Source organism: Diceros bicornis, chromosome 8, assembly GCF_020826845.1.
Source record: "Diceros bicornis minor isolate mBicDic1 chromosome 8, mDicBic1.mat.cur, whole genome shotgun sequence".
NCBI lineage: Eukaryota > Metazoa > Chordata > Mammalia > Perissodactyla > Rhinocerotidae > Diceros > Diceros bicornis.
This window is the reverse complement of record NC_080747.1, coordinates 62345581-62372510: the sequence shown is the minus strand read 5'-3', so window position 1 is coordinate 62372510 and position 26930 is coordinate 62345581. Positions and strand designations below refer to the sequence as shown.

At 42.0% G+C, this 26930-nt stretch overlaps 1 protein-coding gene across 3 annotated transcripts in view; it reads right to left on the bottom strand.

Annotated features, from left to right (window-relative positions):
- Window positions 1-26930, bottom strand: part of SEPTIN11 (septin 11) — a 127651-nt gene that overhangs the window by 66660 nt on the left and 34061 nt on the right. The window contains exon 1 of one of the 3 annotated variants that reach the window (XM_058547313.1): window positions 18660-18807. The exons of the other annotated variants lie outside the window; for them this stretch is intronic. Within the exon in view, the coding sequence (XP_058403296.1) occupies window positions 18660-18686 (27 nt within the window). The 5' untranslated portion in view covers window positions 18687-18807. Of the gene's footprint in view, window positions 1-18659; window positions 18808-26930 lie in introns of those variants that run through there. 3 annotated transcript variants of the gene reach the window in all.

The window sequence follows — 26930 nt, the reverse complement described above, 5'->3', positions numbered from 1 at the left end:
TACTTCAGAATTACTTTAGAAAAGTAATTTATGTCCCCATATTTTAAAAGGCCCATTTTTTAAAGGCCCACGTGGAGCTGGACAGACGAGAGGCCCTGTGACAACCTCTTGGCATTTCACATCCAGATTCTCCCTGGCTCCTTCTGATCTTTTAAGATGAGCACGGTATCACTGAATAGTCCCAAAGTTGTACCCATTTTCAGGTGATTTTCTTTTCCCCACTTTCCCAAGCAAATACTACCCTTCTAAGAAGCTCATAAAAGTCTTGGCATATTCTGGGCCGGCCCCGTGGCTTAGCGGTTAAGTGCCCGCACTCCACTACTGGCGGCCCGGGTTCGGATCCCGGGTGCGCACCGACGCACCACTTCTCCGGCCACGCTGAGGCCGCGTCCCACATACAGCAACTAGAAGGATGTGCAACTATGACATACAACTATCTACTGGGGCTTTGGGGAACAAAAAGAGGAGGAGGATTGGCAATAGATGTTAGCTCAGAGCCGGTCTTCCTCAGCAAGAAAAAAAAGAGGAGGATTAGCATGGATGTTAGCTCAGGGCTGACCTCCCTCACACACACAAAAAAAGTCTTGGCATATTCATAAATGTTGTGCTACACTCAGAAAAGATTCAAAGATCATAATTAAGAAGCATTTGGCTAAAACATGCTTTAGAATTTGTGCTGGGCACTACTCTATGCTGTATTTAAGATACAAAAATGAATCAAGCATGAAAACTAATATGGTACAACAAGATATCTGCTTATTGCAGGAGCCTAAGATAAATGGGAATTCAGAAAACTAGGTCTCCTAACTCTGCCTGGGCGAGGGGAAAGCTAAGAGGCCTGGAGAGTCTTGAAGCATGAATAGCTGTACAGGGTGGGAAGGAGAGGCCAGGAGAAAGGCATTTACGTGACATGCAGAGAGAGACATGTGAAAGAAGAGGCTATGCACAGGGCCCTGCAAGTAACACAATGAGGATGCTAGAAAGAAAGGCGTCGAGTCATGGAAGGGCCTGCATGCCATCTGGGAGGTGAGCCTTTATCCTGAAGGGAGTAGGGTATGGGAGGGCATTTTTGCAGAAATAAATTAAGAGGGAGGGAAAAACAGATTCAGCTTTTCCAATACCTTTTTCCTTTGAAAAAGCTTTTATCCCAATAAAAATTAAAAGGCCCTTTAGTTCTATGGTTTGTACACAAGTATTATGAAATCCTTTTTAAGAACTAGAGTCAGCACATGAATTTTAAATTAATAGTCCAAAGGGGCCTGAAATGTCAGAAGTGAATTTCTAACTAACCCTCTGGTTCAAAGTAGCACAGAAAAATACTATTTCCAAGTTGCTGTTTGTGATGGCTCCTTAGCTGTATTTATTCAGCTGTGGTGCACTCTGATCTTTATGAACCACGAAGTTGGTAGAGTTTGGCTTTCTCCTATTGATTGGATTTGGGGTGGGTTTCTTTTTTCTAATTTCTTAAGAAAAATGAGCATGCATACATTTATTATAAATTCCCTTGATGCCTAAAGTCAAAGGATTTATTTTATTTGGTAAGGGGTCTGAAATATGATTTAGAGGTCACATCATCTCTCAGATTTTTCCCCATCAGAGTTAAGCTCAAATGTCTCTTCTACAAAAGTTGGTTGACAAAGCCAATATTCAGTGGATTCAATTTAGAAAACTAGCAGAAGAAACGGTCTGAAGTTTATGACATTGCTTTCTATGGGCGCGTTGGTCCCCCACTCCCACTCCCACTGCCAAATCAGAATTAGAATTTGATTACAATAACAGGGCAATTTTTTCAAGAGTCTCAGATCCTCAATACGAGGTATAATATTAATATAACAGCATATCAAACTATTGTGCTGTTGACTAAGACTTCCATTCCAACTTGCTTCTGTTGGCCTGAAAAATTAGAAACAAATCCAGCATCTGACTTTAGCTGGTAGTCTTTTCTTCAAGGCAAGGGAGGCTTTTCAAGCCAAACATAACATGTGAAAGGAAGACTGGTCCACGTGTGCACAGGGAGCTTTCCATTCCACTTTTCTCAGTAAAAATGCTCCAGCACAACAGTGTTTGCGCAGGATAAACTGAGAAGGGCTCAATGGTCAATGACCACGTAAAATGCCAAGAATGTCTTTAGAAGAATAGGAAGATACCCCAATACTCTTTGTTACCCTGTGGCATAAGCTATTATCTTGAGTCATATGAAACTACCATTTTTATAGTTCAGAAACAGCTAAAATCAACTACTTCATGTGATTCAACTGACTAGTAGGAAATTCTGCAGAATTAAAGGTAATTTTGCCACACATTTTTCTGTTGATGATCTAACTGGTTTTTTGCTTCTTAAAAACATTATGGAAGAGTAGGCTTTTGGAAAAAAGGGTATCAAAATTCACACAAAAACAAGAGAAATTTTATCAATAAAAATTTTCTAATACTTAGAAAGACAAGCTAAATCAACCTCCCAGGAAGATGTTTTCTAAACATTCTGTTTACTAAACATTTGCTTTCTTTCTTTTTCCAAGACTCTCTAATTATCACAAATTGTTTCTGGAAGATACATTTTTCTATAGGCAGGAAGATGACGAGAGGAAAAGAAGGGAGACTGTTGAGTTCTTGCTGGACAGGGAAGGATTGATGAGAAATTTAAGCCTCTGCCAAACTTCCCAGGCCTCAGTTTCCTCCTCTCAAAGGAAGGCTGTGGATTAGGTGACCTCTGAAGTCCTCCCTGGCTCTAGCACTAACAGTTTATTGGAATTTGGTAACAGACCTTATTCTACCTATATCCACTTGCATTTTACATCATCCTACTGCTAAGCTCATAAATAATTTCACAGCCTGTAAGGAACAGCCATTAACTGTCATTGGACCTCAACCAAAAAGAAAAAATTCAACCCCATTGACTATATATAGCACATGTTTTTGCAGAGGGACATTTGCACAGGATACCACACACTCAAGAATCCGTCCCGCTCTCTACTGTGGGTCCCAGACACACCACACAATGTTAACCTTGTTTCTACTTCTCCCAGTTCGATCTCCGATGGCTCAAACCTGTTTGGAGATATCCTGTTAAGGAAACAATTTAAAAGTTTTGATGCTGCCCTCAAACAAGCTATATACTTTCAAATCAGGGTTCAAGTAATTGTTTCACTTATATTCTAAAAACAAGCACATTTTCCACAAAAAGTGCTTTAATTGTTCAAATGTTAAAGCACTCTAAAAGTCATCCCCAAAACAACCCAAAAAACAAAACTTTAATGGTTTCTTTATCCAAATACAAGAAAAATAAATTAGAATTACTTCCAAAGGAAATCAGATTGCAAATTGGCAGTCTCAGCCCACAAACATGTTTATATGGCCCACACAGTATTTTAAAAATATTTGATTTAGTTGCCAACATTTTCAGATGTGGAAATTTCACCTCAAACTCTAAATGTCCAGCTTCTCTTGAAAAATTGAAAGCTATGGGACCACTAAGGCCCTCCTTTCACTAGCCAGAGCCAAGAGGTGGCATGTGCTCGCCCATTTATAGCAGTTTGAAAATCCGAGAGTTGTCCCTTTTGGTACTTTTTCTCCATCAAATAAATGAGCCAAATAATGAAGCTCACCCTGGTCAAAGATGGTTTATGTATTTCTCTCCCTTACTATCTTACCATGCCATAAATAATTCAATCCAGAACCAAACTGAGGTCTACCAAAGCTGTGTGATAAACCATTGATCACGAACTATTTTAAAGAGAATATATAAGATAAACTTCTATTTCTCATTAATGTTATGGCTATATTTTCTAACTGTAATAAAGTGTAAGCATTAATGAGATCTAGGTTACATGAATTTCTTATTTTCTTTTTCAAGATGTGTTATTGCTAGATTTAAATTTGGTCTATTATAAAAGCTTTTTGAAATCTATAAGCTTAATACATTAAAAAAACTGCTACTCATACTTATCTTTACCCTCTTTGCTGAAAATAGTTGCTATATTTTCCTAATCAGGTCATAGTCACTTCAAAAGCCTTAACAGTTTCTTGTCTCTATCCTGCATGAAAAGGACAGAGCAACTGATTTGACAAAACAGCTTTCTACATCTTGTGCTTAGCCCTACCATGGATTCAAATATCTCTTGTCAAGTGGAAATAAGAAGGCTCATTTCACAGGAGTATTATTAGCAAAAATGGCATAAATCTTGAGTCGTGAAAACATTAACATGTAGGGTATTAACCAACTATTCACTATCTCCACTAACCATGGAATAAAAGCAAATTGGACTAAACTGCAACGTAGGTGATGAGATTACACATAGCTCTTCCCTCTCACCCAGGAACGTAGGTAACAAAACACCAAAGGAACACAAAGGGCAGACTCTACTGGAGACTTGACCATGGAAGAGGAAGGGCATCCTGCTGCAACTGCAGGCTTGCAGTTGTTCAGAATGTTGCTGAAATGTTTAACAGCTCCTCTTCTAAAGCATATTTTCTTTTTCCATCAATAGGACAGCTGAGCCAAGGCCTGGGAGCATATCTGATGATATAAGATCCTTTTACCATCACAAATTCATTCCCCTTAAATCCTGAAATCCTAAGTATAGGGTTCCAAATTTAGAATATACATATTCTGCACTCTACCATAAGGAAGAAAATCATTATTAGCTCCTAAATTCAACTATAATAGCACAGCAACAATTCTTGCTTTATGTTGTGAAGGAAAAATGCACTTTTAAATATCATTGATGCAAGCAGTATTTCCTTCAATGTGTCCACATGACCAAAATGTGCTTGCTACAAGGGTTTCTTTTATAAACAGAAATACAGAAAACAAACAGGCATTTCCTATAATAATCTCCACCAGTAATAGGCACAAATTCTCAGCCCAAAAGATAAAATTTCATAAATGACTTCTTTATACTGTTAATTACAAAAACACTTCTCTCCAACAAGAGTATCTACAATACCTCACGTAGATTTAGAAATAACATCTCTGCCCTAAAAGAGGTCGTAAGACTCTGTCCTTTTAGAAACTAGTAGGAGTGACTTAGTGCTGCAAGTTTTAACTCAATGAATCAGTCGATGTGGCAAGTGCAGTATGATAGAAAGCACTGGGCCGTGCAATGTGAGCTCAAGGCAAGCTACTACTCCCTGGAACTAAGTGCTCCAAGGAGATAGGGCTAAAAATGATCCTCAGCTGCTTTCCACCTTTTAAAGGTCCTGTGACTCTACAGCACTGCTGGCGCTCAATGAAACTCAATGATAAATATTGCACATGAACAATGTTTAAATGTTTAAATTATCCATAAAACCAAAGTTCAATATAAGCACAAGTGAGCGAGGCCTGGCACCGTGACCGTTCCATCTCTGGGCTCAAGCTTGGCTTTTTATTATGATGATGATGGTGACGAAATATTTCAAGCATACAGAATATCACTCATCTATATACTCATTACTATCTTTGTCAGTTATAACTTTTACCATCCATATACTTCAAGTTTTTTTTTTTTTAAATCACAAATACATTTGAAGATCCCTGAGTACCTCCTGATGTCATTCCCCTTCTTCCCCCAGCTCACCAGCTTAACTCTTAAAACAAAATGAGATCAGACTGTGCCTGGGATTTACTTCAAAATAATTTGGGGGCTAGGGGGTGGGGAGAGAGGTTAGAGAGAAAGGGAAATAGATGACCCAAGATTGGCCTTGGTGATGGGATGGAAGCAATCATTATACTTTTATCTCTATTCTTGTCTATGTTTAACATTTTCCTTAATAAAAAAGTTTTTCTTAAAAAAATGAGAGATTAGATTGTAAATACTTCAGACTCCTCAAGCTTCACTATCCAATGTGGTAGCCACTAGCCACATATGGCTATTTAAATTAAAATGCAAATTAATTAAAATTAAACAAGATAAATTTAATTCTATAGTTGCACCAGCCACATTTCAAGTGTTCAATAGCCACATGTAGCTAGTGGCTACCATATTGGACAATCCAGCAGTAGACTATTCCATCATCACAGAAAGTTCTATCGGCTGGCACTGTTCTGCAGCCTAGGGTGGTATCTCCATTTGGTAAGAAGAAGGTATAACTAACAGTCAGAAGACTTGGCCCTAAGATCATCACTGTTTATCTTGGGCAATTATGAGTCCTGATCCATCCACCAGGGGCTGAAGGGATTGGGTCGAGAACAGTATCTAATCAAACTACCTCACCAAGTTATTGTGAAGATCAACTTTTACCCATTGAAATCTAATCACAGGAAAAATGTATGGAATTGCACAACTTCCATTAGGACATCACTGCAGTGTGTGCAATGAGTTTAGTGGCAAAACCAATGTGCAAATTAGCAATAACATTCCAAATGTATACTTAAAGACAAAAAAAACCCGTGAAAAATGATTCCAGTTTTAGTTCGAGAAATGGAGATATCATACATTTCAGCTTCCAATTTGTTAAGTTTTCTCCTCCCATTCCTTTTATTTTGGAATGAAAAACAACTTTCTACTTGTTTTTTTAACACAATTTTCTCACGGTTGGGATTTAAAATTAAATCAAATTGCTGATGGAAGATTATCCAAGGACAGCTGGAATGAACCACTTGGATCAAAAAGTCAAGGCATTTGAATGAATGCAAAAGTCCAGGAAGGCTGATTACGATGACTGTGGTCCACATTTTCATCTACATCTAATGCAATAGTTTCTCCTTCCCAAACAGATTGAGTACATCTTTGAGTAACCCATATCTCATGTGTGCATGTATGTGTGCGCGTCACGTACATCTCAGAGAATGTAAAAGATCACTAAAGTAACCTTGTTTTTCCAAAATGAGATTATTTTGCTTCCAAAATCGTATTTTCCTTTATTCCTGAGTAACCTAAGAGAAACTGATGAAACAGGTAATGTTTCTAGTGTCCTTTCAGCTCTTTGAAATCAGAAAAAAAAAAAAAAAAAGCTGATCATTTACATCAGGTGTAAAAGAAGTTAAATAATGTCAAGTGAGTTAACTCTCTCAGAGACATCTGTATCTCAACCCAGGACAAACCAGTAATTCTCAACCTTTTTTCCCCAACTGCCATGTGGGGATAGTTATACACAATGCTTCTCAACCAGAGGACATATGTGTCAGAAGATGGGGAGGGGGGAGCAGAAGTTGGGAGGAATGGTTGTTCTGTCACCTACAAGTCCCTTTATCCAAGGCTGTTAGGAGCAGTGGTTGGACAATTTATCTTAAAAGGCACTTAAAGACTGAGATTTTAAAAACAACAATTACAGCCTAAACATTTTATTTTACCTTAAAACACATAAGCATACATTCATTCACCAATTTTGATAAAGGGTCAAGGTTTTTTTCATCATAATGGGTCAGAGGAATTTCAATTAGAGGTGTTTTTCTAGCATCAGCTATGATTTCTAGTTTGTTTCTTTCGAGCGGAGCCAGAATTTAAAAGCATTTCATCACAATCTGAATTTTTTCCTCCAACTTTTTATGATTATCTTAACCATATTACATTCATGACAGTTTTATTTTCACTTTTCACCTTTACTAAATTTTCACCTTTACTAAATCTTTCCAAAGCATCTAATTTAGAAGCAACTCTATTTTTGCACTTATATTTCATAAATTTATATAATGCAATTATAATGATTACTACAACTGGCACAAGCAGGTTTGGAAACAACAGACACAGTAAGCATGGTGGGTACAGAAATGCCTGTGTGTCCTAGAATAGGATACTAGTCTACTAGTCAAAAGCATCTGCCACGCTGTGGGCAGTGTGCTTTGAGAAGGGAATGGAGTGCACATATTAATCTGGCAGAGATTTTGAAAATATTCTCTCCAGATTCTGATAACAATTTTCCAATTTCCTTTGATGGGCCCTTTTTATCCTTATTTTAAACCAAAAGAAAAAATTTCTAATGGTAACCCAGGAGGAAAGAAAGTTGGGTTATCTTTCCAGCTGTCCTCAAATTACACTATAAAAAGGGAAGAAAAGGGAAATAAAATGGGCCCTACTCTCTTTGAAGGCTAAACAAAGTTCCCAGTGTTTACTGTCTAAGAAAAAGGCGAGGGCTGAACAGTGGTTAGAAGAGCCTGACAAGATCCTCCCAACCATGGAAGTTGAGCATTATCTGAGTATCAGCCTTTTCTCCTCAACTAAAGTGCAGGCTTCTTGAGAGCATGGGCTATATCTTACGTATTTCCAACAACATGGAGCACAGGGTTAGAAATAAAGAAGATTCTAAAATATCTGATTGGCTGATGATACACCATGAATGAGGCTGCTAGCGCTTGAGACATGAGGTAGGAGTGACAAGTGTTGGTAACTCATCCCTGAATCCAAGCCTCATTCCAAGATTTTGAATATCTTAGTGACAGGGAGATCCTTTTGCCAAAAATAGATTTTGGTTCTAACTTGGTTTGGTGGGGGAATGAGAAGAAATATGGTTTTGACATCTTCACTCATGCATGGTGCTGGCTGGAGCTCAATGTTTGATAAGCGACTTAATAAATGAGAAATAGGAAAAGCCTTTGAGCAATAAGAATACAAGTTCCTCAAGAAAGAAGATTTAACAATATTTAGCAGTAGCCCCAACTCCCCAACATACCCATATAAATGTCCATTACGTCAAGTCCCTAAGAGTTCTCACCACCCTGAGCTTTGATTCGGTTATAAAACCCAATTTAGACTCAGGTTCTCTTCCATACAGCTTAAAAGCAGCTAGTGGCAACAAATTAATTAGTCATTTCAATGGCTGAAATTTTATCTTAATTAATTTTTCTGCCTTAAGTTCATAAAATACCTTGGAATTTTGGTTTCTGAAGGAGGCAAATTTCATTACCAAAAACTAAAAGACTTCTTTAGAGACCTCAGACGTAAAACTGTGCTTCAACGTCGGATCATCCAGCATTTCCCAGTGAAGAAGTGATTAAGAGGTTGACTAAGGATTGGAAAAGGCTTTGAAAACAAAGAGGTATGTAATAGATAAACAATGAAATCATTCTATCAGCTGGGGGAACAGTCTTCGATTGCCCACCCACACAAAAAGTCAGACCAAACCTCAAAGAGTGGGAGCAAAGGTGACAAATGTGGGGAAAATTGGATAATGAATCAGTTTGGTTTATGCAGTTTCTAAGGATCTTACTACATTATGAGAGACTGCCCCTTGGCTAGGCTCATACAAAGTGAAGGGATGATTTGAATAATTATCCTAAGAACTCTCAGGCAGATACTTAAGTTAATCTGGGCTCTTGAAATTGCTCAATATTAGTTAATCAAAACTTGTTTCAAGAATTATTACTTCATTTTTCCAATATGCAGACAGTGTAAGCCCAATAATTTTTCTGATTTTTTTCAAAACAGTTTTAAGCTTTGGCCCACGTTCACAGCTCACATACCAATAACATATTTCCCCCCGTAAACTCTGTATCTAGTTTCTAGAATATAAAATGTGTAATTCACTTGAAATGGGTGCGTTAAACAAGTTACAGAACAAACAAGGCACTACACACTCAGAAACAGGCACTTCTACCCTGAGAGAATGTGCGAGTTCCAGTCCAAGGACCCAGAAATGAAAATTATAGAAAAGTTTAAGTGATATATCCTGTTTTCTTCTTTTCCGAGTCTAATTTTAACAACAGTGTGAAGTCTGCCCTCTAATAAATAGTAAAAACTTGATACAAGATTAGTTTGTTGTGATAATATTTTTTTAAATGTCCAGAGTAACTTGGTATGCTACAAAAGTAATATTCATGCTCCTTCATTTGCATAAGATAAAAGAACCTCAAACCAGGAAACAAGGTGTTTTCACCCAGGTTTCCCCAAAATGCAAGGGCCTAAGACAAGGGCCTGCATGCATGCAGCTATTTGGGGAAGTGATCCAGAGGAAGAGGAGTGGGGATTGGGATCAGTGAAACAGGGAAGGAGGGACAGCCATCCTGAGGGGATACAGATGGAGGTAATCACCCTTGTGGGCTGGGGCTGGGCCCACGTGGGACCCTCTACGGAACCATATAGATTGTGCTCAGAATCATCCAACTTAATGGACAAAAGAGAGAAGTATTTATCCACCAGCTTCCATCCCTCATCAGTCAAGGTTGTCCCATAAGACGGTAACTCCCTTGGACATCCAGATATGCACACAGGTCAGAATAGCTAAGCAGAACCCATGTGGCTACAGCAGAGAAGCCTGGGCAGAAAGCTGTAGATACGAGGTCTACACCTGCCTGAGGAGCTGCACCTGCACCAGCTGGAATAAAATGGTGGACTGAGAGGATGTGGGCCTGCACAAGTCTTATCCAATTGATCCAAAGAATCGATTTTCACTCTTTCAGTCAAAGGTTTATTAGTGGGGGGTGCTCAACACAGTCCCTTCCCTTAAGTCTGGCAGTATAGGCTAAGAATGCATGGATATGATCAAGACTAGCAGAATATACTGCTTATAGTAATGAGGTGTGTTTTTTTTTTCTAACATTCACAACTATATTTCATCATTCCTTTTTATTTAAAAAATGGAACTTAAAGAAAGGTGGGGGCTCCAGAACACTGTGTGGGTGACACATAAGTACTGCAGGCGATCACTGCTACAGAAGCTCAAAGACAGAAAAATCACCCAAACCTGGATTAGTGATTGGGGGCTTCAAGAAGACGGTATACTGGATCTGTGCTCTGACTAAAGAAAGGGAAGACTGTGCATTCCAGGGATGCGAGAGGAGAAGGGGCAAATGCTCACTTCCTACTGGGATGGATGGGTGGGCAGTTTTGGCTTGAGCCCAGTCTGCAGTACAAAGCCAGTATTATTTCAGTATTCTTTTCCCTTTTATTGAGGACCAACGTTTCAAGCACTTTGTGTGTACTAACTCATTCAATCCTGTCAATCTTTGAGGAAGGTACTGTTATTATTTAACAGATGAGGAATGTGAGGTAGACAGGTAAGTCACTTGCCTAAAGTCACAAAGGTGGTTAAATGGCAGAGGTGATGCCCTAGTACCCCAGAAGCCTGGCTCCAGAGCCCACATTCTTGACTAAAATGTGATATACTACTGCCTGTCAGTGAGAGAAAACCAAGCGAGGAAAAGAAAGGTGCCATCTGAGCATCTGCATTTAGGAACAGACGGGCTGGGAAAGGACTGATTTGGAAGCATCCCAAGGGAAATAATTCTGTCAAGCAGCTGGAAGTCCTAATGGCCTCAAAACCATTTCCCAGAGAGTACAGTCCCAGAGCTGGGGCCACCAAAGAGCAGTACAGAAGGTCTTTCAGAAGGTCACCACACATCACTTACTTGGTGACGATGCTACTGGAAGCTCATGGTGAGTGAACAATAGGAAGAGCAACGCCCTGCCTTCAGTTCATTCTGGGTGCTTAACACACACACTCTTTCTCTGTCTCTCATCATTCTACCATGTCCAGCTGGAATCAGAGTAGGACAACTAGCGTGAGAAAAATCAGCATAGACAGGGAAACGATTTTCAAAAAATAATAAAGACCCTTGGCTCTATAGTAGATGCTCTGACGAGGAAGGTACAGTGAACTCTCATTATTCAAAATATTCCCTGCCCCTCCCTAGTGGAGGATTTATTTCCCCATCCCATGGCCCTCAAGGTTGGCCAAGTGACTGGCAGAGCCACTCTTTGCAGAAAGATTATCTATCTCCATCCTGCTGAATTTAGGAGTGACCATTTACTTTGGCCAATGAAGTTCTTGCTGAAGTGACCCATCTAAGAGCTGGAAAAGTCAGCTCAGGGTTCAGCACGTCTCTTTTTCCTTTGCCACCAGACAGGCAATGTCCAGATAGAGGACGCTCCCTCAGCCTGGGTCCTGGGATCAATACTGAGATCTCAGAGGATGGAACAGACAAGGACCCTAAGTGAGAAATAAACCTTTGCTGTGTAAGCCACCAAAAGTTGGGATCAATTTGTTACCTCAGCACAATTTAGCCTAACTGACCAATCGAGATGGTAGGTCTGTATGCATGCTGGTCTAAGAGCCCTTGGTTCTAAAGCCTAGCTCTCTCACTCACTGGCTGTACCAGATTAGGTAAGTGACAACTTCTTTGTGCACAGTTTCCTTGTCTATATCATTTCTCAGGAATTTTGTGAGGATAAAGTGAGATAACTGTCTTGACAGTAATTTAAATAGAAAAAATTTAAAAATCAAGATGCTGAACAGGCTTTCCATGCACATAGGTTTTGGTCAAGTCTTTTTCCTTCCAACAGCAGGTCTGAGTCAATTTAATGGGCACCCTTAAGGAGATTCATGATATTTATATTGGCATGAAAACAGTACACAAAGGGATGAGATGAATGAAAAAGGCATAAAGTCTTAAGAGAATCCTGGCTTTTAACAGACTTTTCTCCTACTTTCATAGGATCCAACAGGTTTTTAATTTTCTTCATGGACAACACCGATTGGCACTTGCAGTCCAAGGTGGCAGGCGTCCTACCATTCTCCCCCCAGGACTCGGCTGCTTCAGTATCTAAGAAAATCAGAATTTCTAGTTCTACATCTTGAGAAAGGGCTCCATACAGAAGACTAGACAGAGGAACACCTTGCTGGAGGTGTTGTCACTGGACCCTTCCTCCTTCTCTTTGTGGCCTTCCTCAGTCTTTGCTTCCTCTGTTCTTTGAGGACCCAATTTGGCCACGAAAGGAATCAACTCCCTTGATCCTTTCTCATCTCCCCTCTACTCTACCGAAACCTGAAGCGTTAGTACTCTGTGGATTTTCAGTGTCTTCTATTAACCAATTCCAAGAATCTAAGACATCCTAAGTTGGGGGACAGGATATAAAATACTTAAAGAGTTTTGTAATAAATATGCATATGTCTTGAAGAATGCAATGCACGATCTGGTCTCTTCCCACCTTCCCAGCCTCCTGTCTGTCCACTCTACCCCATCCCGAATGCTGATGTCCCACCTCCACTGGATTTTTTTAAGAGGTTCTCTCCCTCACTTCCAGAGCTGTGCTCATGCTGTTCCCTTGACTTGGAACACTTTTCCACCACACTTTCCTTGCTAAGCCCTATGCTGACTCATCCTTCAGAGCAATTTGATGACAGCAGCAGGGACAACATCTCAAGTAGTCAACATCATAACCTCAGCACCTGCACATAGAAAGTGCACAAGAAATATCTGATAAAACAGATGGATTAGGAAGCCAAGAATGACCTGTGGATGTGTTAGGATGCTGAGGGTTGTTTTGTTTTTCCATTTCTAACCTATGTACATTATTGTGATTCACTTCTATAAGAAAAAAATTAGAAAATCATAAATTCTTCCCAAAGGAATGTTACTTAATTACCAAAAACAATCAAGTACATTTTATGTTATAGATATTTTTACCACAATTTTTAAAATGCCAAAAAAAGGGGCAGGAACTAAGTTCCCACTTGTCGGGTACCAAACAAGTTCTCTTTGGAGCATGAAGCCCTTCCTACCTCTGCACCTCAGCTGGCCTCCACCATCAACACATCACACTCCGTCCCACATGGTCACAGTTCAGCAGGTGGACAGAATGCGTCCACACAACTCGACTTCCTGCGCCCTTTGACTTGACCAAGGTGCTCACACTCACTGGCACGGATCCCAAGAAAAGTAGCTCTAATGCCATGGCTCTGGTCACATCAAGGAACAGACTCCTGATTTCTACCGCAGGCCAAGCCTGAGACGATGCAAATTTGACTTTAGATCACCCAGCAAATTCTTTTTAGAAGTCTGTTGGTATCACTTTAGCCCAAGTATTGTCTTTAGGTGCTACAGCAGCTGCATTGATGGGCTGCCAGCCGGCCTGAGTGGGTCAGGAGACGTATTGTTTAGTTGGAAGGGAGTTTCTGTCAATCTGGATTTAAAAAAATAAATAAAACAACAAACGAAGGAGGTATCTATTATATTGTAAGTAGGTCTCCTTGGGAAAAAGGATAGAAGCTTTAGATCTGCTGGGTCTTTGTTTAAATAATGATTCAGCTTCGCTGACCTCAGTTGAGACAAGTCTAGCTAAGGCTATGAAACTTCTCAATAAACAATAAAATCCAAGAGCAACCCCTATGCCCCCAACCAAGTTTAAGATCCTATTAAAAAAACACAGGCACAGAAAACCCTGATTGTAGCCCGCTCCACAGGGAGTCAAAACCCAAAGATCATTATTAGCTGTGGCATCATCATGGGTCTAAACACTGGGTCTTCTGGCAATCAATCAAAGTAGGCCACCCAAATCATTCATTCCTTTGTCTGGACACAGACATAGGGTGGCCCTTGTAAAAGCACTAAGCATCTGTTTCCTCCATTATATGAATGTCCAAATAGTCAGACAGGGTCCATCCAGGCACACAGCTGGGTTTCTAAGCAGCAGTTTATGTGAGATGGGTTATGCTTGCTGGTGTAAACCTTAAAGAGTGGCTGAAAATACACCAACAGTCTAAGAGCTGTTACATCAGGATGGTGGGATATGGGTAGTTTTGTTCTTTTAATCAATTCCTTGGGTCTATTTTTTATTGTGACATGGACATACATCATTTTTAAAGAAGATATTTTAAAAGATAATTATCTATAGCTTTCAAAAGATTTAAAAAGGAGGGATTACTGCACCTCAAACACTTCCTGCATTCCTTAATAATGGCTTATAGAGCCTCAACGTGCATATTTTATATCACTGACTAAAGAGTTTAAATTTTTATTTATTTATTTTTTTTGTGAGGAGGACGAGCCCTGAGCTAACATCCATGCCGATCCTCCTCTTTTTTGCCGAGGAAGACTGGCCCTGGGCTAACATCCGTGCCCATCTTCCTCTACTTTATATGGGACTCCGCCACAGCATGGCTTGACAAGCGGTGCGTCGGTGCGCGCCCAGGGTCCGAACTGGTGAAGCCCAGGCTGCTGCGGCGGAGCGCGTGCACTTAAGCGCTTGCACCACCGGGCCGGCCCCCTCAAGAGTTTTAATTTTTAAAAACCTCCCCTAGATAACAGGCCCTTGATCATTTAGATGGCCAACTCCTGGACCTTTTTCAGCTCCATTAATATTTCTCCAGGTATAACAACCAGAGCCCTTCATGTAGGGACCACATCCTCAAGTCATGGAAACGGCAATTTTATAGCAAGGGGAAATGACATTTCGTTGGCAGTCCCCACCCTCCTCCTGCTGCAGACAGACCATATCTTCAGGAACTGTCTACAATGATCATCAGATAAGATCCTTCACCTGCATCAGAACTGTCACTCAGCAATAGGCACATAATTCCCTTTGTCCCTAAATGGCTTACATAACTCCACTGAAGTCTGTCACTTTAATACATATGGACACTAAATCTCTCAGAAAATAAAGGCTCAGAAATTCCCTTCTCTCATGTCTATGGCTGTATCTCCACCACCTAGAACAGTACCTGGCACATAGGAGGTACTCAAATAGTGTTAAACGAGCAAATAAATAAACTTGGCTTTCCATATCTCTTGGCTAAACAGATAAAAGAACAATTAAATGTGTTTTTTGAAGGATATCATAGGAGATTCTCCACCACCAGAAAAGTTTAAACACATACCTTCTGTTAGGGATAAAGTAGGAAACATTTCTGCTTTGGGGAGGAGGCTGAACCAAATGGCCTCTAAAGTTCCTTTCAGCTCCTAGACTCTCTAACTTGAACACCACACCTTAAGAGAGAATGGATCAGCCACATAAAGCCTGATTCCCAGGTAGAGTAAATTACCATGCTCTGTTTAAAATAAAGATAATAGCTGCCCTGGGACTTGGATGCAAAAATACTAACTCATCCAAAATATGGACACATCCCTAGGGGAGAAATGCTCTTGCTAATCATCAGTTACACTCTGGAAAGAGCAGATGTGCTTCAGGGTCTTCTCAGAGCCAAGCCCCAAAACCATCCCTGGGAAAATGGGGAAGGTAGGGGTCAAGATTAAAATGGAAATAAACATTATCACACTAAACTGAAGCTTTGGTTTTCCAGCCAACAACAAATCCACTTAAGAAACATCTGAATTTAGCCTTGAGGTTTAAACAGTTATAACTGAACATAACCACTTCATAAGATAGTCTGCATTTGACATATAAGGATTTTTGCCCAGTAAAATAGTTGTATTTACCTGGGATATCACACTGCAAATGTTCAAATTCAACAATGTCTAAAATTGAGGGCAAATTATTCTGATTGAACTTTCCTTAAATCTGGATGGGACAGGCAGTTTGTAGGGAAAGGAGATAAACTCATGTTTTCCTAAAGAACTTAAAAAAATCTAATTCTAAAGGAGTAACTAGAGAAACTCCATTCACACACAAATTAACTTTGGAGTGATTCTTTTCCCTCAACACACCCTTCCTTTCTTTTGTTCAAATCATAGAATAGATAAGAGAACAGGAGGGGCAAAGAATTCTAATGTGAAGGATGCAGTGTCGATCCCTTGGAGCTGGGTTTGGAGAATCTTCTGCATTCACTGGGGCTGTTTTGAAGACATAATTGCAGACACCACACTTAAGACAGTAACTGAATGAACAAAGTGAAATAGTTCAACAACTCCTCGAAAATGTAAGAAAAGACTCTTTAACTTTCTAGTCAACTCCTCATCACCCACAACTCAGTCCAAAAAAAGTCTTCTGCTTTTAAACTGTAAATTAATCTTAATTCCAGTGACAACAGGGAATGTGCAGAGAAAACAGTTACCTCCTCAGTACACATACACTTTTTAAAATCTCCTCTATTATTTGAATGAGAGAGGTCTTACACAAGAATTCTGTGGGATTAAGCTCACATCTGTTTGGCAGACCTGGTGTTGGATATGATTACGGCCACACAACGAAATCTTAAATGCACATACTGTTCCTATTTAACTGACATATATGAACCAACTAATTTATAGAAAATGTGCAGCAAATTATTTCTTCCACCTCCCCCATGCTTCAAGAATGCACCAGCAACAGGAGTTACTGAAAAAGACACCCCTCCTCAACATTTGCATTCCTAGAAGCTCTCCAATTATCTAAAACAGATATTGTTATTTAAGTTATCTGAATCTGTGCCCTGGAAATAAGTATAATTGGGGGGGGGGGATTTAACCAGATAAACTTGACCTCTCTGGACCTCAATTTCCTCACCAGAAAAATAGAGATTAATCGAGAGACTACGCAAACTCACTCAGTAACAACAATCTATGACCACTGATTATCGAGAGCACACTTTGTATACAAAAGAACTGAATTCTTAAAAGTACGTCATTAAATATTAGAGTCTAAAATGCCTAAAAGACCCACAGTTACACTTCAATGTGACCACTGCACATTTCCTGACTGTGGAAAACGTCTTTGAAAACAGCGCCACAGCCGAACCACCAAACCGAGTTGGAACACGCAGAGGGATCCACCGAACTTCCCAGGCGGGTGGGGCCTGGGGGCCAAAAGGCGTGTGCATCTGGGGAGGAGCCAGGAGGAAGAGCCAAGAGTCCGAGAGCACAGCCTTGCATTTCTGGGGTTTCAGAGCTGCTCGTATCCCCGTGAGACTTTCGTCTACAACTACAAAATCTCTCAAGCCACCACCTGCAGCTACACAGTTATGGGAAGGGGAGGAAGAGAAAAGGAAAAGGAGGCAGGAGAGCGGGAAGAACCTCGCTCGAGGCGCCCCCAAAGCCGGTGGAGCGAAAGTGGACTTGGAACATCGACAAAGAAATGGGGAAAGAGCAAGAAAGCCGACTCCGCCTTTCCCAGGCCGCTCTGCTCCTTTCAATAAAAAGGAAAGGCCGCCGCCGCCCCTTCCCTCCGCCTTTCACCCGGGGATGCAGGCACCGACTGAAACCGCACCCTCCAAGTCCGGCTCCCCTCGGCCCGGCCGAGTCGCGAACTGAGTCTTGCAGCCCAGGAGGCGCGGCCCCTGCCCCGCCCGCAAGCTCGGGGCCGGAGCATCCCCCTCGCTCCCTCCCTCCCCGGCTCGGGGCGGTGGGACACCCGATTCTCCACGCACACGCCCTCCCTTCCTCTTCCTCGCGTCCCCGCCTACTCGGCCCGCCGCCCCCGGCCTTCCAGCCGCAGCGCATTTTAATACTTCCACCCACCACGACGAGGGGGCCTTTTGAAAACTTTGTGTGTGTATCTACGCTTTTTGTCCACATCCTGGGCAGGGCCCGGTCACCCGGGTGGTGCCTGAGGGTGTCCGGGATCTCACAATGCACTGGGGAAGCCACCACGGAAATCCCACCCCTTTACTTCTGACCCGCTTCTACAGCCGTGTGACACACAGCTCTTCGGCTAACAATTCCCACGCCCTGGTCGCCCCCCGGCGTGGGGGAGCCGGCAGGAAACCCCCGCACTCGGCGCCTTTCTCGGCTGTCACGAGGGAAAAGGTGTGCGCCGGGAGAGGGAGGCAGCCGAGAAACACCGTGACTAAAAGAATCCTTTTAACGGGAAAATAAGAGACGGGTCCTTTTTCTCCCACATCCCTGGAATCGGGGCGCGATGAGGCGATACACTGTTGCATCACGTAGTAGCGGAGCCTCTGGGCTCCTCGCCCTCCCCATGGCCCCCGACGCGCGCCCAAATTCATGCACACACCCACAGCCAAGCCGCAGCGGCCACCGTCCGGAGCCCCCGCCCGGGTCCCCCGTATTCCTCGCCAGCACCCGCCCGAAAGCGGGGACCACCCAGCGCTGGAGGAGCAGCCGGCGAGGGACGCGAGGCCCCAGCACTCACAGATGGTCTCCCCACGGCCACGGCCATCGCGGCTGCGGCTGCGGCTCCGGCTGCGCCCGGGTGCTCTCCGCCAACACTAGCTGCTGCTCCGGCTCCGGCTCGCCTCCCCCGCGGCTCGCTCCCGGCTGCGCTCTGCTCGCGCCCGACTCCCGCTCGCAGCCAGCAGCATCTGCTCCCCCCACGCCGCCGCCCCTCCCGCTTTATTAGAGCAACATGGCCACCCGCCTGGAAGGGACCATTTGCTTCCCCAGGAAGGGGTGTGAGCCTGCGCGCCAGGGCTGAGGCAGTGGGAGGGAAGCTGGTGGGCGGGCCTTCAGCCGGGGTCCACAAGCTCAGGCCGCAGGGCTCGCCCTCCCCGAATGTTGCGGTCGGCCCCAAATGACCCTCTCCGGTGCCACCGAGACGCCCCCAGCCTGCGCACTGGCCGCTACCCCCCGTTCCACCACGTGCTGGAGTCCGAGTAAAAGCCTGGGCGCGGAGGTCCCAGCCCAGGGTCGCGCCACGCGCTTCGCGAAGCGGGCAGCTAGAGTGCCTTTGAAGAGGGGGAAGGGACTCGGGCAAGACAGGTCCGCGGGGACAGCATCTCGCGGAAAGTTAGCCCCGGACAAGCATGCCCCACCCGGAGGAACCGGCTTGGAAGGGGTGCGGGCCACCAGGAGTGGGCGACCGAAGTGGGGCTGGGCAGACCCCACGAAGGAAGAGTTGCTCCTCCACAATTCTCTTCATAAAGCAGAGAGACTAAAAGGCAGGCAGCTGGAAGCTGTCACTGTAGCGTGCGGCCGGGTAGGGGACCACAGTGGAGAGGAAGAGGCCGTAGTAGTCGCTGCTGGGGACGACCAACCACCGCCCGCTTGGGAAGAAGAGAACGCCCCCGCTGGAGAATTAAGGCAGCTGTTGACTGCCCTAGAGCGCGTGGGCCGAGGCCGCCCCCGGGAGTAACGAGAGCTGGCTGGTCACACGTGGGGGTTCAGCCGACTTTATTTGATCGCCGGAGACAGACCCGACGACCCGGAGGCGCGCGCGGGGTTGCGGCTGGGGGGCGCGGCGACGGCGCCAGGCGGGGGACTGTGGAGTCGGGGCGGCTCCGGGCGCGTGGGACTGGGGAACTCCTCCGCCGTGGGAAAGGATTTTTTCAGCAGATGTTGGGGCGTTACTGCTCGTCTGTGCGGCGGGCAGAATGGCAGGGTCCTGGTGCGTGCCTGGTGGCGCGGCGCCCGGTCAAAGGTTGGATGGCGAGATGTGTCAGAGGTGCTGTAGATTCCCGCGGCCCCTCGTGGGGCCGAAGAGGGAAGCCCACGACGACAAGGTGATTGAGGATAGCCACCGGTCGGAGGCGGGGAACCAGTTGGACTGAAGCCAGGGAAAGAAAGCATGGTGAGGCGGGGAAGGGCTGTGATCGGCCCACGGGATTGTGCCCTCAGGGAAAACCCAGATCTATTGAATTAGGTGAGAGACAAACCGCCTCTGTAGACTGGGGCGCCTCAGAGTCTGACAGAGACTTCCAGCTCCCAGGTTTCTCAGGGCCTTGCGTCTGCCCCTCCCACCATCTACCCCCGAGGGGCCGCAGAATTCGAAGGCGCCGCGCCGCTTTTGGCTAAGGGTGAGTGGGCTCCAGGCGCGGGTACCGCTGCTGCGAAGCACACGATGAGTTGCCCCGGGAGGGGTCGAGGGGCTTGAGGCCACCCAGGCTGCAGGCCACCGGCAGGACGCGGGTGGAACCTCCAGGCATGAGAGTACGATGCAAGTACTCTCAGTGAAAGAAAGATGAGGGACTCTGAGTGGAACCCCTTCTGTGGGCGGGCCCAGACTTGCAAAGCTCTACCCTCCTCAGTTTTGACAAATTTCTGCCCCTAGACTTCAAATCTTTTGAAGACAAGGACCACTATTGTATGTCAAGCATACAGTAGGCGCTCAGTAAGTGTTGAATTGATTACCACGTGGATTAGTGCTATGCAAAGCAAAGGGGAAGAGAGAAATACTTTGATCTGCATCTCTCTCGATATGGACATTTTGTCCCTTCTCCCATAGGGAGGATTAGACAGCGGCACTGCCCATGGACCGGAGGTCTCAGGTACACCCTATACAAGACTGCTCCACACGCTGCCAGTCGGATGTAAGGGCAATTGCAAACCAACTCTCCATTTTGTGTTATACTGACCAGACCAGACTGCGGGATTTAATTAATTGTTTTTATTCTTATTATTTTGTTTGTAAATGCTTATGTTGAAAATAACTGATTAGATTATAAGAATATGACCCCCTACTTTTGTGGCTAGGTTAATTTATTCTCGTCACAAAAGCTTTAAATCCCTTATTCCAACATCTCATCTGAGGAAACCCTTTTAGGACAAATCATCACAGTTTACCCAGCTTCTGCCTAAATTTTTTCACTGACTAGGGGCAATGCCTTAAATTCCCCTCTCCCTGTTTTTTTGACAGGTAGGTATAAACATATTTAATAAAAATACAACTTAAAGGGCCGGCCTGGAGGAGTAGCAGTTAAGTGTGCACGCTCTGCTGCGGAGGCCCGAGGGTTTGCAGGTTCGGATCCCCGCGGGCGCACTGACGCTGGTCGGTCGTCAAGCCATGCTGTGGCAGTGTCCCGTATAAAGTAGAGGAAGATGGGCATGGATGTTAGCCCAGGGCCAATCTTCCTCAGGAAAAAAAAAAAAGGATTGGCATTGGATGTTAGCTCAGGGCTGATCTCACACAAAAAAAAGAAAATACAACTTAATTACTTTTGGCCAAGGAAGGCTATTTCAGAATGTCAGTTCTCCTTATGAAGTTATTTAAATTCTGGCTCTACCACTTCATAGCTGTGTGACCTTGGGCAAATTACTTAACCTTTTAGTACTTTAATTTTCTCATCTTTAAAATCTGTCTAATAATAGTTCCTCCCTAATAGGGTTGCTAAGGGATTTGATTACCTTTTTAATTCTATGCCTAGCACTGTGCTAGGAACTAAAAATTTTAAGATGAGGATGCCTCTCTGACTCTTAATCAATGCACAGTCTGCTGAGAGACAGATGTTTAAACAGCTCTGACAAATAAGCCAAATCCTAGAAAAGATACATGAATTATGGGATTTTAAAGCACAGTAGAAGGATCTATTCACTCTGCCTGTCAGAACAGGAAAGGCTTCACCAAGAATATGGTACAGAGGCAAGAGCAATGAAGACATTCCAAACAAGGGAATAGAAGGAGCAAAGATTCAGTGGTTTCAAGGGTATTGATGCCTGGCAGAGTCGGGCAAACATGGCACTTCAACTCCAGACTACCACTTGGTAGCTTGGTGACACTGAGCAAGTTAGCCTTTCTTCATCTCATTTTTTTCTTGCTGTAAACGAGTAGTAACAGTGAGTCCTGATGGAAGATGTCTGTTTGTCAGATCCACTCTCCATCCTCCTTTCTTCCCCCAGGAGCCTGAACTCAAAGGGCTTGCTTTCTCTTAGGTTCCAGTTGAGTTCAGGCAATGGGAGGCAACAGCAGTACCACAAAGAGAGGAGTGTGGGCATTGATTCCCCCAGCCATCCTTGCTGTGGAGCCATTGCAGGCTGGCTGCATGCTTCCACTGAAGGTCACAGTTATTCCCGTAGGGTAACCCATGCTAAACCCCTTGGGGTTTCTCTACATTTTGCCCACACCCTTACAAATAGTCTTTTTATTAAACTCTACTCAAATTATCCAATAGGAATGTACCATCTCATTCCTGCTAGGACCTTAAATTTAGTGCTTCACAGAATTGTTTTGCTCAGAGTTAACTGAGGAAGCATAGGTATGCTATTATTAGACTGACCTATAATTTATTGTCCAAACTTAGAAACTTTTGAGATTGAGAAAGAGGGTTGGTGCTATTGTAACTACACTAGGACAATAGGCAAAAACCAGGACTTATGGTCACCCTAGCTATTATTATAAGACAAGTTAGGCAATTGAAAGGTGATCACACTAATATACATCTTTTACTAGACTATAAGTGTCTCAAAGCAAGAGTGCTTATTTGTATTTCAGCTTATAGCACAAAGTCTGATATATTCATAAATGCTGAGCTGCATTGAAATGGAGATGAGGGTAGGAGCTAGGCTATGAAAAACCTTTATTACCATGCTGAGGATTTAGAACTTGATCCTGTGGGCAATGAAGAGTCAAGGAGAGTAAGCATAGAAGTGACATATTTGCATTTTAGAAAATATCTCTAGTGAATATTTGACATTGTTAGTAATGCAGGATCTATTCCCTTTTTAGTGGAACCCCAATTTATTTGGGGAGAATTTCCAATGAATGTTCCACTTTAGTGGACAGTAAATGCCTCTGCAAAAGAGGTTCCTCAAGTTACTTCCATCAAATCCTTCCTTTTACCACCAAAGTACACCCATGAGAGCGCGTGATCTAAGCTTGGCCAATCAGACACTGCTAAGTTTGAATCTTGAGTTAAGTGACGCAAAGGCAGTACAAATTGTTAGAGTTTATGCATTCCATAGTCTATTTTTATTTTTTAGCTTAAATTATCTAGGGTTTGTTTCTGTGGCTTGCAATCAAATAACCCTATCTAATACAAGATCACCTTGACTCCAGTAAAAATGATGAATTGGAAAGGAACACAAGAAGAGACAGGGAATAAGTTAAAAGCTATTGCCACTTTCATTTCAGACAGTATAACTGACAACAGATCCTAAACCCCTCCTACAATATAATATGTAAAAATGTTCCAATATTTTAAAAAACATCCAAATTGGAGAGGAAAAAGTAAAATTATCTCTATTCGCAGATGACATGAACTTGTATCTAGAAAATCCTAAGGAATCTACTAAAGAATCATTAGAACTAATAAACAAGCTCAAAAAGGTTGTATTGCTATAATATCAATACACAGAAATCAATTGTATTTCTATACACTCTGAATGAACAATCCAAAAATGAAATTAAGAAAACAATTTCATTTACAATAGCATCGAAAAGAATAAAATACTTAGGACTAAATGTAACAAAAGAAGTACAAAAATTACATTCTAAAAACATTGCTGAAAGACATTTTTAAAAATCTAAGTAAATGGGAAAAAAATCTCATGTTCATGGATTGGGAGACTTAATATTGTTAAGATGGCAAATTGATTTACAGATTCATCACAATCCCTATCAGAATCCTAACTGGTTTATTTGTAGAAATTGACAATCTGATTCTAAAATTCATATAGAAATTCAGGGACCCAGAATAGCCAAAACTTGGAGGACTCCCACTTGCAGATTTCAAATTTTACTACAAAGCAACAGAAATCAAGACAGTCTGGTATTGGCATAAGGATAGACATAAAGACCAATGGAATAGAATTGACAGACCAGAAATAAACCTAAGTATCAATGGTCAACTGATTTTTGACAAGGCTGTTCACTGAGGAAATAATAATCATTTCAACAAACAGTGCTGGGTCAACTGGATAGGCAGAGGTAATAGAATAAATTCAGACCCGCAACTCATACCATATACAAAAATTATTTCAAAATCTATCAAAGAGCTAAATGTAAGAGCTAAAACTATAAATCTCGTAGAAGAAAATATAGAGGTAAATTTTCATGATCTTGGATTTGATAATGGATTCTTAGATAAGACATCAAAAGCACAAGCAACAAAAGAAAAAAGAGATAAATTAGACTTCATCAAAATTAAAAACTTTTATGCTCAAAGGACACTCAAAAAAGTGAAAAAACCTACACAATAGGACAAAATATTTGCAAATCATATATCTGATAAGGGACTTGTACCTAGAATATATATAGACATCTTAAAACTCAAAAATAAAAGACAACCCAATTTAAAAAATGGTTGAAGGATTTGAACAAACATCTCTCCAAAGAAGATACATGAATGCCAATAAGCACATGAAAAGATTCTTGACATCATTAGGAGATACCATTTCATACCCACTAGGATGGCTATAGTCAAAAAACCAGATAAGTGTCATCGAGGATGTGGAGAAATTATTTCCTTCATAAACTGTTGGTAGGAGTGTCAAATAGTACAGCCACTTTGGAAAACAGTTTGGCAGTTCCTCAAACGATTAAACAAAGAATTACTCTCCACAATGCCACTCCTAGGTATATACCCAAGAGAAATTAAAATGTATGTCCACACAAAAACTTATACAGGAATGTTCATAGCATTATTCACAATAGCCAAAAGGTGGAAACAATCCCAGTGTTTATCAACTGGTGGACAGATAAACAAAATATAGTTATCCATTGCATGGGCTATTATTTGACCATAAAAAAAAGTTAAGTACTGATAAATGGTACAACATAGACGAATCTTTTAAACATGCTATGTGAAAGAAGTCAGTCACAAAAGATCACTTATTATATCATTCCATTTATATTACATGTCTAAAATAGGCAAATCTATAGAGACAGAAAGTAAATTAGCAGTTGCTCAGGACTGAGGGGGATGAAGTGATAGAGGGGCAATAGTTAAAAGATATGAGATTTCTTTCTGAGGTGATAAAAGTGTTCTAAAATTTATTGTGGTGATGTATGGGGTTCAGTTGTTCTGCTCTCCACCAGCAGTAGGTATATTCAGCTTTTAAATTTCTAGTCATTCTAGTAGTTTTGCAGTGGTACCTCAATGCGGTTTTAACTTGCATTTCTCCAGTGAGTAAAGGTGTTGAGCATCTTCCATTTGCTTATTTGCCATGCATATACCTTCTTTGGTTATGTGTCTTGTGCCTGTTTTTTAATTGGGTTGTTTTCTTTTTATTCTTGTAGATGCTGGATATAGTACTTTATCAAATATATGTTTTACAAATATTTTCTCTCTGTCCCAGGCTTGTCATTTCATTTTCTTAATAGAACCTTTTAAAAGAGCAGAGATGTTTATTTGATTGAGTGTAATTTATTGATTTTTTTTTCTTTTTTAGATTGTGCTTTTGGTGTCTATCTAAGAAATCTGTGCCAAATCTTTGTTTTTCTTCTAGAAGTTTATAGTTTTAGTTTTTACATGTCGGTCTACGATCTATTTTGGGTTAATTTTTGTATATAGTGTGAGATAAGGATTGAGGTTCATTTTTTCACATATGCAATTTTTCCAGCATCACGTGTTGAAAAGACTATCCTTTCTCTACTGAATTGCCTTTGTACCTTAGTCAAAAACCAATTGAGCTGGCCGGCCCCGTGGCTTAGCTGTTAACTGCGCGCGCTCCGCTGCTGGCGGCCCAGGTTCGGATCTCTGGCCATGCGGACACCGTGTCCCACATGCAGCAACTAGAAGGATGTGCAGTTTTGACATACAACTATCTACTGGGGCTTAGGGGGAAAAATAAATAAAATTATAAAAAAGAACACAACCAATTGAGCATATATGTGCTTGTCTATTTCTGGACTTTATTCTGTTTTATAATCCATGTGTCTACCCTTTTGCCAATACCACAGTGCCTTGGTTACTGTAGCTAATAAATCTTGAAATGAGGGAAAATGAACTCTTCAACTTTGTTCTCTTTGAAAATTATTTTGGCTAATCTAGTTCCTTTGCCTTGCCATATAAATTTTATAATAATCTTATAAAATTCTACCAAAAAGTCATGATGGGATTTAATTGGGACTGCATTAAATTTATAGAATCACTGGGAAGAATTAACATTTAAAGGATATAAAATCTTCCAATCCATGTACATGGTATATCACTCCATTTATTTCCACTGCTATCGCTTCTCGGCCTTTTGGCTAAGATCAAGTGTATTTCCACTGCTTGCTTGCTTCTATATTTTGGAGATTTCGGCATACAGATTTTTGCGTGTATTTTTTTGTTTTTTTTCCTTCTTTTTTAACAATTTGACTGAGATATAATTCACATACCCTACAATTTACCCATTTAAAGTATACAGTTCAATGGTTTTTACTATATTCACCAGTTCCAGTCTTACAATTTCCTCCCTTTGTCTCTTCTGCCCTAGGAATGGTAATGACTTCTTAATGTCATTACTCTTTGGGTGCTTTGCCATCCCTTATTTGTTCTTATAACCTTGCCTACATCAGTGCTTCTCAAATTTTAGTACATATGAATCACTTGGTGATCCTGTTAAAATGCAGATTCTAATTCAGTATGTCTGGGATAGGGCCTGCAATTCTCCATTTCCATCAAGCTCCCAGGGGATCCGATACTGCTGGTCTGGTGATCATACTAGACTAGAAGAGTTTACGGTTCTAAAGTAGTCCCTTTATTTAAGTTTCTTTATTTGAAACATCTGCAATAAGTTCTTTTTTCCACTCAGACCTTGACAGATA